At 29.3% G+C, this 22,479-nt stretch overlaps 1 protein-coding gene across 1 annotated transcript in view; it reads left to right on the plus strand.

Annotated features, from left to right (window-relative positions):
• The first annotated feature begins 13,545 nt into the window (after window positions 1-13,545).
• LOC138866130 (uncharacterized) overlaps window positions 13,546-22,479 on the plus strand; it is a 12,408-nt gene continuing 3,474 nt past the window's right edge. The window contains exon 1 of the mRNA XM_070138046.1: window positions 13,546-13,603. Within this exon, the coding sequence (XP_069994147.1) occupies window positions 13,546-13,603 (58 nt within the window). The remainder of the gene's footprint in view (window positions 13,604-22,479) is intronic.

Raw genomic sequence — 22,479 nt, forward strand, 5'->3', positions numbered from 1 at the left:
AAAATTATGACAGTAATGATAGAAATGATGATAATCATTACCATTCAGTCCATTTATGATGAAATAAGGGCCAGAAGTAATAAAATTCCATAAGTCGAAAAAAACCGGCAAATTCTAGGGTATTACGGCCTTTTGAGAGAAACGTCGAAAAAAAACCTTTTCGCTTTTTAATGGTAATTATTAAGATTTTAACATTAATTGAGGTAATTATGATGATTTCCATGATTATTCCTTTATTATTGACAATAATGATGATCATTATGATGATAATGACAATAATAATGATAATGATAATGATAATGACAATAGTAATGATAATAATGATAAAGTCATAATTATAATGATAATCTCGATAATTACTGAAATAATAGCAATAATTAACTCTATTCCAATAATTTCCATACTGATAATGGAAATAAAAATAATAATATCATTATCATTGTCATTATAAATAATCATAATTACCATAATAATTATTATAACTGCAATACGGATGATAATAGAAATGATAATCATGATGATAATGACTATAATGATAATAATCATAAAAATGATGACAGTAATGATAATAATGATAATAATTATCATTCAGTCCATTTATAATGAAATAAAGGCCAGATATAATCCGATCCCAAAAGTCGAAAAAAACGGCAAATTCTAGCCTTTTGAGAGAAACGTCGAAAAAAACCTTTTCTCTTTTTAATGGTAATAATGAGGATTTTAACACTAATTCATGTAATTATGAGGATTTTAAAATTAATTCAGGTAATTATGATGATTTCCCTGATGATTCCTTTATTATTGACAATAATGATGATAATGAAAATGATAATGACAATAATAATGATAATAATAATAAAGTCATAATTATAATGATAACTTTGATAATTACTGCAATAATAGCAATAATTAACTCTATTCCAATAATTTCCATACTAATAATGGCAATAGAAATAATAATAATATCATTATCATTGTCATTATAATTATTATTATTGTCATTTATTATTTCTAAGATCATCATTATTGCTATTATCATTATATAAATAGTTACAATGATACAAAAAGCAATAATAATTAGCATAACTACAATAATGATGATAATAATAATGATAATCATGATGATAATGACTATGATGATAATCATAAAAATGATAATAGTAATGATAATAATGATTATAATAATTATCATTCAGTCCATTTATATTGAAATAATGGCCAGAAGTAATAAAATCCCAAAAGTCGAAAATACGGCCAAATCTAGCGTATTACAGCCTTTTGAGAGAAACGTAAAAAAAACCTTTCGCTTTTAAATGGTAATTATGAGGATTTTATCATTAATTCAGGTAATTATGATGATTTCCATGATGATTCCTTTATTATTGACAATAATGATGATAATTATGATGATAATGACAATGATAATGAAAATAATAATGATGATAATGATAAAGTCATAATCATAGGGATAATCTTGATAATTACTGCAATAATAGCAGTAATTAACTCTATTCCAATAAATTCCATACTAATAATGGCAATAGAAATAATAACATCATTATCATTGTCATTATAATTATTATTATTGTAATTATAATTATTATCATTGTCATTAATATTTCTAAGATCATCATTATTGCTATTATCATTATATAAGTAGTTATAATGATAAAAAGAGCAATAATAATTAGCATAATAATTATAACAACTGCAATAATGATGATAATAATAATGACAATACTGATGGTAATGACTATAGTGATAATAATCATAGAAATGATGACAGTAATGATAATAATGATAATGATTATCATTCAGTCCATTTATAATGCAATAAAGGCCAGAAGTAATCAAATCCCAAAATTCCAAAAAAAAAAAGCCAAAATCTAGCCTTTTGAGAGAAACGTAGAAAAAAACCCTTTTCGCTTTTTAATGTTAATTATGAGGATTTTAACATCAATTCAGGTAATAATGATGATTTCCATGATAATTCCTTTATTATTGACAATAATGATGATAATTATGATGATAACAATGATAATGACAATAATAATGATGATAATGATAAAGTCATAATTATAATGATAATCTTGATCATTACTGGTATTATAACAGTAATTAACTCTATTCCAATAAATTCCATACTAATAATTGCAATAGAAATAATAACATCATTATCATTGTCATTTTAATTATTATTACTGTCATTATAATTATTATTATTGTCATTATAATTATTAATATTATCATTATTATTTCTAAGATCATCATTATTGCTATTATCATTATATAAATAGTTATTATGAGAAAAATAGCAATTATAATTAGCATAATAATTATTATAACTGAAATAATGATGATAATAATAATGATGATCATGATGATAATGATTATAATGATAAAAATCATAGAAATGATGGCAGTAATGATAATAATAATAATGAATATCATTCAGTCCATTTATAATGAAATAAAGGCTAGAAGTAATCAAATCACAAATTCCAAAAAACGGCAAAATCTAGCCTTTTGAGAGAAACGTAGAAAAAAACCCTTTTGGCTTTTTAATGGTAATTATGAGGATTTTAACATTAATGCAGGTAATTATAATGATTTCCTTGATGATTCCTTTATTATTGACCATTATGATGACAGTTATGATGATAATGACAATAATAATGATAATAATGAGAAAATCCTGATTTAATGATAATCTTGATAATTACTGCAATAATAGCAATAATTAACTCTATTCCAATAATTTCCATACTAATAATGGCAATAGAAATAATAATATCATTATCATTGTCATTATAATTATTATTATTGTCATTATTATTTCAAAGATCATCATTATTGTTCTTATCATTATATAACTAGTTATAATGATAAAAATAGCAATAATAGGTAGCATAATAATTATTATAACTGCAATAATGATGATAATGATAATGATAATCATGATGATAATGATAATGATAATCATGATGATAATGACTATAATGATAATAATCTTAAAAATGATGACAGTAATGATAATAATGATAATAATTATCATTCAGTCTTTTTATAATGAAATAAAGGCCAGAAGTAATAAAATCCAAAAAGGCCAGAAGTAATAAAATCCCAAAAGTCGAAAAACGGCAATGTCTAGAGTATTACAGCCTTTTGAGAGAAACATCGAAAAAAAAACCTTTTCGCTTTTTAATGGTAATTATGAGGATTTTAACATAAATTCAGGTAATTATGATGATTTAGATGATTATTCCTTTATTATTGACAATAATGATGATAATCATGATAATGACTATAATGATAATAGTCATAAAAATGATGACAGTAATGATAATAATGAGGATAATAATAATGATAATCATGATGATAATGACTATAATGATGATAATCATAAAAATGATGACAGCGATGATGATAATGATAATAATTCATTCAGTCCATTTATGATAAATTAAAGGCCAGAGGTAATATAATCCCATAAGTCGGAAAAACGGCAAAATCTTGCGTATTACACCCTTTTGAGAGAAACGTAAAAACAACAACCCTTTTTGCTTTTTAATGGTAATTATGAGGATTTTAACATTAATTAAGGTAATTATGATGATTTCCATGATGATTCCTTTATTATTGACAATAATGATAATTATGATGATAATGACAATGATAATGACAATAATAGTGATAATAATGATAAAGTCATAATTATAATGATAATTTTGAGAATTACTGCAATAATCGGAATAATTAACTCTATTCCAATAATTTCCATACTAATAATGGCAATAGAAAAAATAATACCATCATTTTCATTGTCATTATAATTATTATTATTGTCATTATTATTTCTAAGATCATCATTATTGATATTATCATTATATAAATAGTTATAATGATAAAAATAGTAATAACAGTTAGCATAATAATTATTATAACTACGACAATGATGATAATGATAATAATAATCATGATGATAATGACTATAATGATAATAATAATAAAATTGATGACAGTAATGATAATAATGATGATAATCATCATTCAGTCCATTTATAATGAAATAAAGGCTAGAAGTAATAAGATTCCAATAGTCGAAAACAACCGTAAAATCTATTGTATTACAGCCTTTTGAGAGAAACGTCGAAAAAAAGACCTCGCTGTTTAATGGAAATTATTAGGATTTTAACATTAATTCAGTTAAATATGATGGTTTCCCTGATGAATCCTTTATTATTGACAATAATGATGATAATTATGATGATAATGACAATGATAATGACAATAATAATGATAATAATGATAAAGTCATAATTATAATGATAATCTTGATAATTACTGCAATAATAGCAATAATTAGCTCTATTCCAATAATTTCCATAATAATAATTCCAATAGAAATAATAATAACTTCATTAACATCGTCATTTTCTCTCAAAATGCTGTAATACGCTAGATTTTGCCGTTTCTTTCGACTTCTGGGATATTATTACTTCAGGCCTTTATTTCATCATAAATGGACTGAATGATAATCATTATCATCATTATCATTACTGTCATCAATTTTATGATTATCATTATAGTCATTATCATCATGATTATCAATTTTATTATCATGATTATTGCAGTTATAATAATTATTATGCTAATTATTATTGCTATTTATATCATTATAACTATTTATATAATGAAAATACCAATAATGATCATAGAAATAATAATGACAATAATAATAATTATAATGACACTGATAATGATATTATTAATTCTATTGCCATTTTTAGTATGGAAATTATTGGAATAGAGTTAAATATTGCTATTATCGAATTAATGTTACAATCCTCATAATTACCTGAATTATTTTTAAATCCCCATGATTATCATTAAAAAGCGAAAAGGGTTTTTTTCGACGTATCTCTCAAAAGGCTGTAATACCCTTGATTATGCCGTTTTTGTTCGACTTTTGGGATTTTATAACTTCTGGCCTTTATTTCATTATACACGGCCTGAATGATAATTATCATCTTCATTATTATCATTACTGTCATCATTTTTATGGTTATCATCATTATAGTCATTATCATCTTGATTATCATTATTTTCATCATCATTATTATAGTTATAATTATTATTATGCTAACTGTTATTGCTATTTTTATCTCTGTAATTATTTATATAATGATAATATTAATAATGATGATCTAAGAAATAATGACAATAATAACAATTATAATGACAATGATAATGTTAATATTATTTTTTCTATTGCCATTATTGGTCTGGAAATTATCATTATGATTGTGACTTTATCATTATTATCATTATTATTGTCATTATCATTGTCATTATCATCATAATTATCATCATTATTGTCAATAATAAAGGAATCATCAGGGAAATCATCATAATTACCTAAATTAATGTTAAAATCCTCATATTTACCATTAAAAAGCGAAAACTTTTTTTTCGACGTTTCTCTCATAAGGATGTAATACGCTAGATTTCGCCTTTATTTCGACTTTTGGGATTTTATTACTTCTGGCATTTATTTCATTATAAATGGACTGAATGTTAATTATTATCATCATTATTATCATTACTTTCATCATTTTTATGATTATTTTCATTATAGTCATTATCATCATCATTATTATTATCATCATTATTGCAGTTATAATAATTATTATTCTAATTATTATTGCTATTTTTATCATTATAACTACTTATATAATGATAATAGCAATAATGATCTTAGAAATAGTAATGACAATAGGAATAATTATAATTACAATAAAAATGATATTATTTCTATTGCCATTATTAGTATGAAAATTATTGGAATAGATTTAATTATTGCTATTATTGCAGTAATTATCAAGATTATCATTATAATTATGACTATCATTATTATCATTATTATTGTCATTATCACTGTCATTATCATCATAATTATCATCATTATTGTCAATAATAAAGGAATCATCAGGGAAATGATCATAATTCCCTGAATTAATGTTAAAATCCTCATAATTACATTAATTAATGTTAAAATCCTCATAATTACCATTAAAAATCGAAAAGGGTTTTTTTCGACGTTTCTCTCAAAAGGCTGTAATACTCTAGATTTTGCCGTTTTTCGACTTTTGGGATTTTTTTACTTCTCGCCTTCATTTCATTATAAATGGACTGAATGATAATTTTTATCTTTATCATTATCATTACTGTCATCATTTTTATGATTATCATTTTAGCCATTATCATCATGATTAGGATTATTATTATCACTATTGCAGTCATGATAATTTTTATGCTAACTATTATTGCTATTTTTAATATTATAACTATTTATATAATGATAATAGCAATAATGATGATCTTAGAAATAATAATGACAGTAATAATAATAATGACAATGATAATTATGATATTTTTTTCTATTGCCATTATTTGTATGGAAATTATTGGAATAGAGTTAATTACTGCTATTATAGCAGTAATTCTCATGATTATCATTATTACTATAACTTTATCATTATTATCATTATTATTGTCATTATCATTATTATCATTATTATTGTCATTATCATTGCCATTATCATCATGATTATCATTATTGTCAATAATGAATGAATCATCGTGGAAATCATCATAATTACCTGAATTAGTGTTAAAAACCTCATAACTACCATTAAAAAGCGTTTTTTTTTCGACATTTCTCTCAGAAGGCTGTAATTCGCTAGATTTTGCCGTTTTTTCGACTGTTGGGATTTTATTACTTCTGCCTTTCATTTCATTATAAATGGACTGAATGATAATTATTATCATCATTATTATCATTACTGTCATCATTTTTATGATTATTATCATTATAGTCATTATCATCATGATTATCGTTATCATCATTATTCAGTTATAATAATTATTATGCTAATTATTACTGCTCTTTTTATCATTATAACTATTCATATAATGATAATAGCAATAATGATGATCATAGAAATAATAATGACAATAATGATAATTTCAATGACAATGATAATGATATAATTTCTTTTGCCATTATTAGTATGAAGATTATTGGAATAGAGTTAATTTATGCTATTATTGCAGTAATTATCAAGATTATCATTATAATTATGACTTTATCATTATTATCACTATTATTGTCATTATCATTTTCATTATCATCATAATTATCATTATTGTCAATGATAAAGTTATCATCATGGAAATCATCATAATTACCTGAATCAATGTTAAAATCCTCATAATTACCATTAAAAAGCCAAAAGGTTTTTTTTTCGACGTTTCTCTCAAAAGGCTGTAATACGCTAGATTTTACCGTTTTTTTCGACTTTTGGGATTTGATTACTTCTGGCCTTTATTTCATTATAAATGGACTGAATGATAATTGTTATCATTATTATCATTGCAGTTATAATAATTATTATGCTAATTATTATTGCTCTTTTTATCATTATAACTATTTATATAATGATAATAGCAATATTGATGATCTTAGAAGTAATGATGACAATAATAATAATTATAATGACAATGATTATGTTATTATTATTTCTTTTCCCATTATAAGTATGAAAATTATTGGAATAGAGTTAATTATTGCTATTCTTGCAGTAATTCTCAAGATTATCATTATAATTATGACTTTATCATTATCCTTTTTATTGTCGTTATCATTGTCATTATCATCATAATTATCATCATTATTGTTAATACTAAAGGTATCGTGGAAATCATCATAATGACATGAATTAATGTTAAAATCCTCATAACTACCAATAAAAAGCGAAAAGGTTTTTTTTCGACGTTTGTCTCAAGAGGCTGTAATACGCTTGATTTTTCCGTGTTTTCGACTTTTGGGATTTGATTACTTCTGGCCTTTATTTCATTATAAATGGACTGAATGATAATTATTATCATTATTATCCTTACTCTCATCATTTTTATGATTATTATCATTATACTCACTATCCTCATGATTATCATTATTGTTAGCATCATTATTGCAGTTATAATAATTATCATGGTAACTATTATTGCTATTTTTATCATTATAACTATTTATATAGCGATAATAGCAATAATGATGATCTTAGAGGTAATAATGACAATGATAATCATTATTATGACAATGATAATGATGTTATTATTATTTCTATTGCCATTATAAGTATGGAAATTTTTGGAATAGAGTTAATTATTGCCATTATTACAGTAATTATCAAGATTATTATTATAATTATGACTTTATCATTATTATCATTATTATTGTCATTATCATTGTCATTATCAGCATAATTATCATCATTATTGTTAATAATAAAGGAATCATAAGGGAAATCATCATATTTAGCTGAATTAATGTTAAAATCCTAATAATCACCATTATAAAGCGAAAAGTTATTTTTTTCGACATTTCTCTCAAAAGGCTGTAATAAGCTAGATTTTTACGTTTTTTCGACATTTGGGATTTTATTACTTCTGGCCTTTATTTCATTATAAATGGACTGAATGATAATTATTATCTTCATTATTATCATTACTGTCATCATTTTTATGATTGTCATCATTATTGTCATTATCATCATGATTATCATTATTATTATCATCATTATTGCAGTTATAATAATTATTATGCTAATTGTTATTGCTATTTTTATCATTATAACTATTTATATAATAATAGCAATAATGATGATCTTAGAAATAATAATGACAATAATAATAATCATAATAACAATGATAATGATATTATTATTTCTATTGCCATTATTCGTATGGAAATTATTGGAATAGAGTTAATTATTGCTATTATTGCAGTAATTATCAAGATTATCATTAAAATTATGACTTTATCATCATTATCATTATTATTGTTATTGTCATTGTCATTATCATCATAATTATCATTATTGTCAATAATAAAGGTATCATCATGGAAATCATCATAATTACCTGAATTAATGTTAAAATCCTCATAATTACCATTAAAAAGCGAAAAGAGTTTTTTTTTCGACGTTTCTCTCAAAAGGCTGTAATACTCTAGATTTTGCCATTTTTTTCGACCTTTGGGATTTTATTACTTCTGAGCTTTATTTCATTATAAATGGACTGAATGATAATTATCTTCATTATTATCATTTCTGACATCATTTTTATTATTATCATCGTTATAGTCAGTATCATCATGATTATCATTATTGTTATCATCCGTATTGCAGTTATAATAATTATTATGGTAACTTATTGCTATTTTTATCATTATAACTATTTATATAATGATAATAGCAATGATGAGGATTTTAGAAATGATAATGCCAATAATAATATTTATAATGACAATGATAATGATGATATTTTTTTTCTATTCCCATTATTAGTATGGAAATTATTGGAATAGTTAATTATTGCTATTATTGCCGTAATTCTCAAGATTATCATTATAATTATGACTTTATCATTTTTATCACTATTATTGACATCATCATTGTCATTATCATCATAATTATTATTATTGTCAATAATAAAGGTATCATCATGGAAATCATCATAATTACCTGAATTAATATTAAAATCCTCATTAATACCATTAAAAAGCCAAAAGGTTTTTTCGACGTTTCCCTCAAAAGGCTGTAATACGCAAGATTTTGCCGACTTTTGGGATTTGATTACTTCTGGCCTTTATTTCATTATAAATGGACTGAATGATACTTATTATCATCATTATTATCATTTCTGTCATCATTTTTATGATTATTATCATTATACTCACTTTCATCATGATTATCATTATCATTGTCATCATTATTGCAGTTATAATAATTATTATGCTAATTATTATTGCTCTTTTTATCATCCTAACTCTTTATATAATGATAATAGATATAATGATGATCTTAGAAACAATAATGACGATAATGATAATTATAATGACATTGTTAATATGCTATTATAATTTCTATTCCCATTAATAGTATGGAAATTATTGGAATAGAGTTAATTATTGCTATCATTACAGTAATTATCAGGATTTTCCTTATAATTATGACTTTATCATTATTATCATTATTATTGTCATTGTCATTGTCATTATCATCATAATTATCATTATTTTCAATAATAAAGGTATCATCATGGAAATCATCATAATTACCTGAATTAATGTTAAAATCCTCATGATTACCATTAAAAAGCGAAAAGTTTTTTTTTCGACATTTCTCTCATGAGACTGTAATACGCTAGATTTTACCGTTTTTTCAACTTTTAGGATTTCATTACTTCTGGCCTTTATTTCATTATAAATGGACTGAATGATAATTATCATCATTATTATCATTACAGTCATCAATTTTATGATTATCATTATAGTCATTTTCATCATGATTATCATTATTATTATCATCATTATTGCAGTTATAATGATTATTATGCAAATTAATATTGCTATTTTTATCATTATAACTATTTATATAATGAAAATATCAATAATGATCTTAGACATAATAATGACAATAATAATAATTATAATGACAATGATAATATTATTATTTCTATTGCCATTATTAGTATGGAAATTATTGGAATAGAGTCAATTATTGCTATGATTTCAGTAATTATCAAGATTATCATTATAATTATGACTATCATTATTATCATTATTATTGTCATTATCATTGTCATTAACATCATAATTATCATCATTATTGTCAATAATAAAGGAATCATCATGGAAATCATCATAATTGTATTAATGTTAAAATCCTCATTATTACCTGAATTAATGTTAAAATCCTCATAATTACCATTAAAAAGCGAATAGTTTTTTTTCGACGCTTCTCCCAAAAGGCTGTAATACTCTAGATTTTGCCATTTTTTTCGACCTTTGGGATTTTATTACTTTTGGCCATTATTTCATTATAAATGGACTGAATGATAATTATCGTCATTATTATCATTACTGTCATCAATTTTATGATTATCATCGTTATTGTCATTATCATCATGATTACCATTATTGTCATCATTATTGCAGTTATAATAATTACTATGCTAACTGTTATTGCTAATTTTATCATTATAACTATTTATATAATGATAATAGCAATGATGAGGATCTTAGAAATAATAATGACAATAATAATAATTATAATGACAATGATAATTATGTTATTATTATTTCTATTGCCATTATTGGTATGGAAATTATATGAATAGAGTTAATTATTACTATTATTGCAGTAATTCTCAAGATTATCATTATAATTATGACTTTATCATTATTATCATTATTATTGTCATTATCATTGTCATTATCATCATAATTATCATCATTATTGTTAATAATAAAGGCATCATCAGGGAAATCATCATAATTACCTGAATTAATTTTAAAATCCTCATAATTACCATTAAAAAGTGAAAAGTTTTTTTTTCGACGTTTCTCTCAAAAGGCTGTAATACACTAGATTTTGCCGCTTCTTCGACTTTTGGGATTTTATTACTTCTGGCCTTTATTTCATTATAAATGGACTGAATGATAATTATCATTATTATCATTAGTCATCATTTTTATGATTATTATCATTATAGTCATTATCACCATGATTACCATTATTATTATCATTATTATTACAGTTATAATAATTATCATGCTAATTATGATTATTGTCAATAATAAAGGTATCATCATGGAAATCATCGTAATTACCTGAATTAATGTTAAAACCATTATTACCATTAAAAAGCGGAAATGTTTTTTTTCGACATTTCACTCAAAAGGCTGTAATACGCTAGATTTTGCCGTTTTTCGACTTTTGGGATTTGATTACTTCTGGCCTTTATTTCGTTATAAATGGACTGAATGATTATTATCATTATTATAATTACTGTCATCAATTTTATGATTATTATCATTATAGCCATTTTCATCATGATTATCATTATTATTATCATTATTGCAGTTATAATAATTATTATGCTAATTAATATTGCTACTTTTATCATTATAACTATTTATATAATGAAAATATCAATAATGATCTTAAACATAATAATGACAATAATAATGATTATAATGACAATGATAATTATGTTATTATTTTTTCTATTGCCATTATTAGTATGGAAATTATTGGAATAGAGTTCATTATTGCTAATATTGCAGTAATTATCAAGATTATCATTATAATTATAACTTTATCATTATTATCATTATTATTGTCATTATCATTGTCATTAACATCTTAATTATCATCATTAATGTCAATAATAAAGGAATCATCATGGAAATCATCAAAATTACCTGATTTAATGTTAAAATCCTCATAATTACTTTAATTAATGTTAAAATCCTCATAATTACCAATAAAAAGCGAAAAAAAGTTTTTTTTTTGACGTTTCTCTCAAAAGGCTGTAATACTCTAGATTTTGCCATTTTTTTCGACTTTTGGGATTTTATTACTTTTGGCCTTTATTTCATTATAAATGGACTGAATGATAATTTTCATTATTATCATTACTGTCATCATTTTTATGATTATCATCGTTATTGTCATTATCTTCATGATTATCATTATTGTTATCATCATTATTGCCGTTATAATAATTATTATGCTAACTGTTATTGCTATTTTTATCATTATAACTATTTATATAATGATAATAGCAATGATGAGGATCTTAGAAATAATATTGACAATAATAATTATTATTAAGACAATGATAATGATATTATTTTTTCTATTGCCATTATTAGTATGAAAATTATTGGAATAGAGTTAATTTATGCTATTATTGCAGTAATTATCAAGATTATCATTATAATTATGACTTTATCATTATTATCACTATTATTGTCATTATCATCATAATTATCATTATTATATTCAATAATAAAGGTATCATCAGGGAAATCATCATTATTACCTGAATTAATGTTAAAATCCTCATAATTACCATTAAAAAGCCAAAAGTTTTTTTTTCGACGTTTCTCTCCAAAGGCTGTAATAAGCTAGATTTTGCCGTTTTTTCGACTATTGGGATTTTATTACTTCTGCCTTTTATTTCATTATAAATGGACTGAATGATCATTATTACCATCATTATTATCATTACTGTCATCCTTTTTATGATTATTATCATTATAGTCATTATCATCATGATTATCATTATCATTATCATCATTATTGCAGTTATAATAATCATTACCCAGCTAGAGAGGCGGGCTGCGGACCCCGTTGGGAGGGTGACTGCTGGGGCGCGGAATAGGAACGGGAGCTCCTCGTCCTGCCTGCGTCCTGGCAGCCGCCAGCCCAGTATGAAGCTTGTGGGGCCAAACCCTACGGAACCCCACAGGTGGATGAAGGGTTCCACAGCCTGCCGCCTTTTATGTGGGGCACCGTTGGTGGGGGTGACAGAGGTGGCGTCCACCCGGAGCGACTGCCCGAGGGTTAACCTCAGGCGGGAAGTCAGGGTGTGGGCTTGGAACGTCCGCTCTTTACGTCAGATTGATCGGTTATGCCTGCTATCCAGGGAACTGGGGAGGCTGAGAGTAGGGGTGGCTGCTCTCTCGGAGGTTAGAAGACCTGGCAGCGGCACGACTAGGGTAGGTGGCTACACCTATTACTGGACAGGTCGCAGCGATGGTCACCATCTCCGAGTAGCCATAGCTGTCTCCGGTAGCCTCCAGCCCTCGGTGGTAGAGGTCACTCCAGTCGATGAGCGTATAATGGTGATGAGACTGAAGCTGTCTTTGGCCTTCATGTCTCTTATTGCTGTGTACGCTCCTACCGATCTTTGTAAACTTGATGTGAAAGAGATGTTTTACGCCAAACTTGTATCCGTGGCAGACAGTTGTCCCCGGCGAGATATTCGTATTGTTCTGGGTGACGTCAATGCGGTATCTGGCTGCGATCGAGCTGGCTATGAGATGTCAGTCGGTCCTCATGGTTCGGGAGTTGATACCGGCAGCGAGAATTCCCTCCTTTTCCGGAATTTTGCTAGATCCCAGAAATTGAGGATTTCTGGCTCCCGGTACCAGCGCCCAGACCCACATCGTTGGACATGGTACAGCGATGCGGGTAATGCAACCAAGGAGATCGACCACATTCTCGTTAGCACTCGGAGGATCCTCCAGAACTGCAGGGTGTATAGGAGTGCTGAGTTCTGTGGTACTGACCATAGATTAGTTGTGGCTACCCTCCGAGTACACTTCAAAATTCCCCAGCGGCCCAATGACCACCCTAGGGTGTTTCATCTGGACAGGCTGAAGAAGAGGGAGTGTGCTCGGAGGTTTGCTGAGACAATCTCTGATCGGTTTACAGCACTTGACAATCTGACGGACCCTGTACTTCTGTGGGACACCATCAAGCGTGAAACGCTTGATGCAGTCCAAGAATCGATTGGAGAACGCCCGAGAGCAAGACAGAATTCAATTTTTCAGGAGACACTGGAAGCCACTGATGCTTGCCGTACGGCTCGTCTGGCAGGGGATCGGGATTTGCACCGTTCTCAGGTGCGCAGAACTCGGTCTCTGTTAAGAAGGGACAAGGAACAGTTTATTAGGAATCTTGCTGAGGAAGTTGAAGGCCATTTCTTAGTAAATGACCTTCGTCCTCCATACCAAGCCCTGAGAAAACTGAACTCCAAGCCCTCTTCACAGGTGACTGCAGTTCGCTTAGTGGGTGGCCAGATTGTCTCAGATCCTGTTGCGGTGAGGGAGCGTTGGGCTAAATACTTTGAGCAGTTGTATCAGGTTGACCCTCTAACAGTTAACTTGTGGGTAGTGCCGTGATTCCGCTGCCGGACCCACCCATTAGCGAGGACCCTCCCTCCCTAGCTGAGGTTAGGAAGGCGATTTCCAAGCTGAAGAGTGGTAAAGCAGCGGGTATTTGCCGCATCCCAGCTGAACTGTTAAAGGCTGGTGGTGAACCTATGGCACGGGGATTGCATGCTGTCCTGGCTGCCATTTGCATGGACTGGATACTAGGCAGAGCTACTGTTCAAAGTCATTGTGGAGCAACACTGGGTAATATTAAAGTTACAGACCTTGATTTTGCCGATGATGTTGCAATTCTACCTGAGTCTTTGGAAACCTTAGTGGTGGCCCTCTATGCATTTAGTAATGAAGCGAAGCCCTTGGGTCTAGAGGCCTCCTGGACCAAGACCAAGATCCAGGACTTTAGGGACTTACTAGGAGAACCTGTTCAGTCGGTACGTGCTTGCGGCGAGGACATTGAGGTCACAAAGAGCTTTACATACCTTGGTAGTACAGTTCATAACTCTGGGCTGTCAGACCAGGAAGTCAGTAGACGGATTAGCCTGGCAGCAGGGGTCATGAACTCTCTCGACAAGAGTATTTGGAGATGCCGGTACCTGTGCAGAAGGACCATAATAGCAATAATGATGATCTTAGAAATAATAATGACAATACTAATAATTATAATGACAATGATAATGATGTTATTATTTCTATTGCCATTATTGGTATGGAAATTATTGGAATAGAGTTAATTATTGCTATTATTGCAGTAATTCTCAAGATTATTATTATAATTATGAATTTATCATTATTATCATTATTATTGTCATTATCATTGTCATTATCATCATAATTATAATAATTATTGTCAGTAATAAAGGAATTATGGAAATCATCATAATTAACTGAATTAATGTTAAAATCCTCATAATTACCATTAAAATCCGAAAAGTTTTTTTTTGACGTTTCTCTCAAAAGGCTAGATTTTGCCGTTTTTTCGACTTTTGGGATTTTATTACTTCTGGCTTTTATTTCATTATAAATGGACTGAATGATAATTATCATCATCATTATCATCATTACTGTCATCATTTTTATGATTATTATCACTATAGTCATTATCATCATGATTATCATTATTATTATCATCATTATTGCAGTTATAATAATTATTATGCTAATTATTATTGATATTTTTGTCATTGTAAATATTTATATAATGATAATAGCAATAATGACGATCTTAGAAATAATAATGGCAATGATAATAATTATAATGCCAATGATAATGATATTATTATTTCTATTGCCATTATTAGTATGGAAATTATGGGAGTAGAGATAATTATTGCTATTATTGCAGTAATTATCAAGATTATCATTATAATTATGACTTTATCATTATTATCATTATTATTGTAATTATCATTGTCATTACCATTATTATCATCATTATTGTCAACAATAAAGGAATCATCATGGAAATCATCATAATTACCTGAATTAATGTTAAAATCCTCATAATTACCATTAAAAAGCCAAAAGGGTTATTTTCCGACGTTTCTCTCAATTATTATCATTAGAGTCATCAATTTTATGATTATCATTATAGTCATTATAATCATGATTATCATTATTATTATCATCATTATTGCAGTTATAATAATTATTATGCTAATTAATATTGCTATTTTTATCATTATAACTATTTAGGTAATGAAAATATCAATAATGATCTTAGAAAAAATAATGACAATAATAATAATTATAATGACAATGATAATGTTATTATTATTTCCATTATTAGTATGGAAATTATTGGAATAGAGTTCATTATTGCTATTATTGCAGTAATTATCAAGATTATCATTATAATTATAGCTTTATCATTATCATTGTCATTATCATTGTCATTATCATCATAATTATCATCATTATTGTCAATAATAAAGGAATCATCATGGAAATCATCAAAATTACCTGAATTAATATTAAAATCCTCCTAATTACTTGAATTGATATTGAAATCCTCATAATTACCATTAAAAAGCGAAAAGGGTTTTGTCGACGTTTCTCTCAAAAGACTGTAATACGCTAGATTATGCCGTGTTTTTCGACTTTTGGGATTTTATTACTTCTGGCCTTTATTTATAAATGGACTGTCATCATTTTCATGATTATGATCGTTATAGCATTATCATCATGATTATCATTATTGATATCATCATTATTGCAGTTATAATAATTATTATGCTAAATGTTATTGCTATTTTTATCATTATAACTATTTATATAATGATAATAACAATGATGAGGATCTTAGAAATAATAATGACATTAATAATTATTATAATGACAATGATAATGATGATATTATTTTTTCTATTGCCATTATTAGTATGGAAATTATCGGAATAGAGTTAATTATTGCTATTATTGCAGTAATTCTCAAGATTATCATTATAATTATGACTTTATCATTATTATCGTTATTACTGTCATTATCATCATAATCATCATTATTATTGTCATTAATAAAGGTATCATCATGGAAATCATCATAATTACCTGAATTAATGTTAAAATCCTCATGATTACTATTAAAAAGCCAAAATGGTTTTTTTCGACGTTTCTCTCGTAAGCTAGATTTTCCCGTTTTTTCAACTATTGTAATTTTATTACTTCTGTCTTTTATTTCATTATAAATGGACTGAATGATAATTATTATCATTAGTGTCATTACTGTCATAATTTTTATGATTATTATCATTATAATAATTATCATCATGATTATCATTATTATTATCATCATTATTGCAGTTATAATAATTGCTATGCTAATTATTATTGCTATTTTTATCATTATAACTATTTATATAATGATAATAGCAATGATGATGATCTTAGAAATAATAATGACAATAATAATAATTATAATGACAATGATAATGATATTGTTATTTCTATTGTCATTATTAGTATGAAAATTATTGGCATAGAGTTAATTTATGCTATTATTGCAGTAATTAACATCATAATTATCATCATTATTGTCAATAATAAAGGAATCATCATGGAAATCATCATAATTACCTGAATTAATGTTAAAATCCTCATGATTACCTAAATTAATGTTAAAATCCTCATAATTACCATTAAAAAGCGAAAAGAGTTTTTTTTCGACGTTTCTCTCAAAAGGCTGTAATACTCTAGATTTTGCCATTTTTTCGACTTTTGGGATTTTATTACTTCTGGCCTTTATTTCATTATAAATGATAATGATAATTATCTTCATTGTTATCATTACTGTCATCATTTTTATGATTATCATCGTTATAGTCATTATCATCATGATTATCATTATTGTTATCAACATTATTGCAGTTATAATAATTATTATGTTAACTGTTATTGCTATTTTTATCATTATAACTATTTACCTAATGATAATAGCAATGATGAGGATCTTAGAAATAATAATGACAATAATAATAATTATAATGACACTGATAATAATATTATTTTTTCTATTGCCATTATTCGTATGGAAATTATTAGAATAGTTAATTATTGCTATTATTGCCGTAATTCTCAAGATTATAATTATAATTATGACTTTATCATTATTATCCTTATTATTGTCATTATCATCATAATTATCATTATTATTGTCAATAATAAAGGTATCACCATGGAAATTATCATAATTACCTGAATTAATGTTAAAATCCTCATAATTAGATTTAAAAAGCGAAATGGTTTTTTTCGACGTTTCTATCCATAGGCTGTAATAAGCTAGATTTTCCCGTTTTTTTCGACTATTGGGATTTTATTAAATCTGCCTTTCATTTAATTTTAAATGGACTGAATGATAATTATTATCATCTTTACTATCATTACTGTCATCATTTTTATGATTATTATCATTATAGTCATTATCATCATGATTATCATTATCATTATCTTCATTATTGCAGTTATAATAATTATTATGCTAATTATTATTGCTCTTTTTATCATTATAACTATTTATATTATGATAATAGCAATAATGATGATCTTAGAAATAATAATGAAAATAATATTTATTATAATGATAATGATAATGATATTATTTCGATTGCCATTATTAGTATAAAAATTATTGGAATAGAGTTAATTTATTATTATTGCAGTAATTATCAAGATTATCATTATATTTATGACGTTATCATTATTATCACTATTATTGTCATTATCATCATAATTATCATTATTGTCAATAATAAAGGTATCATCATGGAAATCATCATAATTACCTGAATTTATGTTAAAATCATCATAATTACCATTAAAAAGCCAAAGGGGTTTTATTTTCGACATTTCTCTCATAAGGCTTTAATACACTAGATTTTGCCGTTTTTTCGACTTTTGGGATTTTATTACTTCTGGCCTTTATTTCATTATAAATGGACTGAATGATAATTATTATCTTCATTATTATTATTACTGTCATCATTTTTATGATTATTATCATTATGCTCACTATCATCATGGGGGCTGACGCCGACGGGGGCGCATAGCCGCATCCACCCTTCGCTTCCACCTACGAGGATCCCTCATGGCTAGACGCCAGGCAGGGACTCGGCCCATCTCTAGTTCTTCACGGCAGGTTTGGTCGATCTGCCCAAGCCATGACTTCCTCGGTCGTCCCACAGGCCTCCTCCATCCAGGGTTGTCTCGAATAGAGACGACCTGATGGGCAGGATCATCCTGAGGAAAGCGAGCCAGGTGGCCATATAGCCTGAGTTGGCGATCACGGATTGTGCAGATAACAGGGCTTGTGCCAGTCTCACGGTGCAACCGTTGGTTGGACACATGGTCCCGCCAACAGTACCCCATGATCTGGCGCAAGGACCTATTACAAAAGGCTTCAAGACGAGCCTCCAAGGCACAGGACAATGTCCAGGTTTCGCTACCGTATAGCAAAACTGGCATTATCAGAGCCTTGAAAACCCGTAGCTTGGTCCTTCTGCACAGGTACCGACATCTCCAAATACTCTTGTTGAGAGAGTTCATGACCCCTGCTGCCAGGCCAATCCGTCTGCTGACTTCATGGTCTGACAGCCCAGAGTTATGAACTACACTACCAAGGTATGTAAAGCTCTCTGTGACTTCAATGTCCTCGCCGCAAGCACGTACCGACTGAACAGGTTCTCCTAACAAGTCCCCAAATTCCTGGACCTTGGTCTTGGTCCAGGAGACCTCTAGACCCAGGGGCTTCGCTTCATTGCTAAATGCATCGAGAGCCGCCACTAGGGTTTCCAAAGACTCAGATAGAATGGCAACGTCATCAGCAAAGTCAAGGTCTGTAACCTTGATATTGCCCAGCGTTGCCCCACAATGACTTTGAACAGTAGCTCTGCCCAGTATCCAGTCCATGCAAGTGTTGAAAAGAGTTGGTGCAAGGACACAGCCTTGCCTCACTCCTGAACTAACAGGAAAGAAGCTCGACAGGCCCCCACCACACTTTACAGCACTTTCAGTACCAGTATACAGGCTTGCTATTAGTCCAATAATCCTTGTTGGTATTCCTCTCAGCCTCAGGATCTCCCAAAGTGACTCCCGATGCACCGTATCGAACGCCTTCTTGAGATCGATGTAGGCTGCAAGCAGCCCACGCCCGAACTCACGACGGCGCTCTACAATGACTCGAAGCGCGAGGATACGGTCTATTGTGGACTTACCAGGAGTGAATCCGGATTGCTCCAGTCTCTGGTGCCTCAGTAGATGGTCTCTGATACGTCTCAGAAGGATGTGGGCAAGAACCTTGCCTGGTACACTGAGCAGTGTGATGCCTCGGTGATTGCTGCAGTCCCAACGGTCCCCCTTCCCCTTCCAGAGAGGGATGACCACACCCCTCAACAGGTCAGGAGGAATGGAACCGGACTGCCAGATGGCAGCCAGGACAGCATGTAACCCCCGTGCCATAGGTTCACCACCAGCCTTTAACAGTTCAGCTGGTATGCCGCAGATACCAGCTGCTTTACCACTCTTCAGCTTGGAAATCGCCCCCCTAACTTCAGTTAGGGAGGGAGGGTCCTCACTGATAGGTGGATTCGGCAGCGGGATCTCGACACTACCCGCATCCAAGTTAACTGTTGGTGGGTCAACCTGGTACAGCTGCTCAAAATACTCAGCCCAACGTCCCCGCACCGCAACAGGATCTGAAACGATCTGACCACTTACTGAGCGAACTGCTGTCACCTGTGAAGAGGGCTTGGAGTTCAGCTTTCTCAGGGCTTGGTATGCAGGACGAAGGTCATTTACTAAGAAATGGCCTTCTACCTCCTCTGCAAGACTCCTAATAAACTGTTCCTTGTCCCTTCTTAACAGGGACCGAGTTCTGCGCACATGAGAACGGTGCAATTCCCGATCCCCTGTCAGACGAGCCGCACGACATGCATCAGTGGCTTCCAGTGTCTCCCGCGAGATGGAATTCTGTACTGCTCTCGGGCGTACACCAATCGTATCTTGAGCTGTATCAAGCGTTTCACGCTTAAAGGTATCCCACAGAAGAACAGGGTCTGTCAGACTGCCAAGCACTGCGAAACGATCAGAGATTGCCTCAGCAAACCTGCGGGCACACTCCCCCTCCCTCAGCCTGTCCAAATGAAACACCCTAGGGTGATCATTTGACCGCTGGGGGGTTTTGAAGTGGACCCGGAGGGTAGCCACAACCAATCTATGGTCAGTACCACAGAACTCAGCACTCCTGAACACCCTGCAATTCTGAAGGATCCTCCAACGAGTGCTAACAAGTATGTGGTCGATCTCCTTGGCTGCGTTACCCGCATCACTGTACCATGTCCAGCGATGTGGGTCTGGGCGCTGGTACCAGGAGCCAGAAATCCTCAATTTCTGGGATCTTGCAAAGTCCCGGAAAAGGAGGCTATTCTCGCTACCGGCATCAGCTCCTGAACCATGGGGACCGACAGACATCTCATAGCCAGCTCGATCACAGCCAGATACCGCATTGAAGTCGCCCAGAACAATGCGAATATCTCGTCGAGGACATCTGTCTGCCACAGATGTAAGTTTGGCGTAGAACATCTCTTTCACGTCAAGTTTACAAACATCGGTAGGAGCGTTATGCTCACTATCATCATGAATACCATTATTGTTATCTTCATTATTCCAGTTATAATAATTATTATGCTAATTATTATTGCTATTTTTATCATTATAACTATTTATATAATGATAATAGCAATAATAATGATCTTAGAAATAATAACAAGAATAATAATAATTATAATAACAATGATAATGATATTATTATTTCTATTGCCATTATTAGTATGGAAATTATTGGAATAGAGTTAATTATTGCTATTAATACATTAGTTCTCAAGATTATCACTATAATTATGACTTTATCATTATTATCACTATTATTGTCATTATCATTGTCATTATCATAATTATCATTATTGTCAATAATAAATGTGTCATCATGGAAATTATCATAATTACCTGCATTAATGTTAAAATCCTCATAATTACCATTAAAGAGCCAAAAGGGTTTTTTTTTCGACGTTTCTCTCAAAAGGCTGTAATATGCTAGATTTTGCCGTTTATTCGACTTTTGGGATTTGATTACTTCTGGCCTTTAATTCATTATAAATGGACTAAATGATAATTGTTATCAT

The sequence above is a fragment of the Penaeus vannamei genome, chromosome 24, assembly GCF_042767895.1.
Source record: "Penaeus vannamei isolate JL-2024 chromosome 24, ASM4276789v1, whole genome shotgun sequence".
Taxonomy (NCBI): Eukaryota; Metazoa; Arthropoda; class Malacostraca; order Decapoda; family Penaeidae; genus Penaeus; species Penaeus vannamei.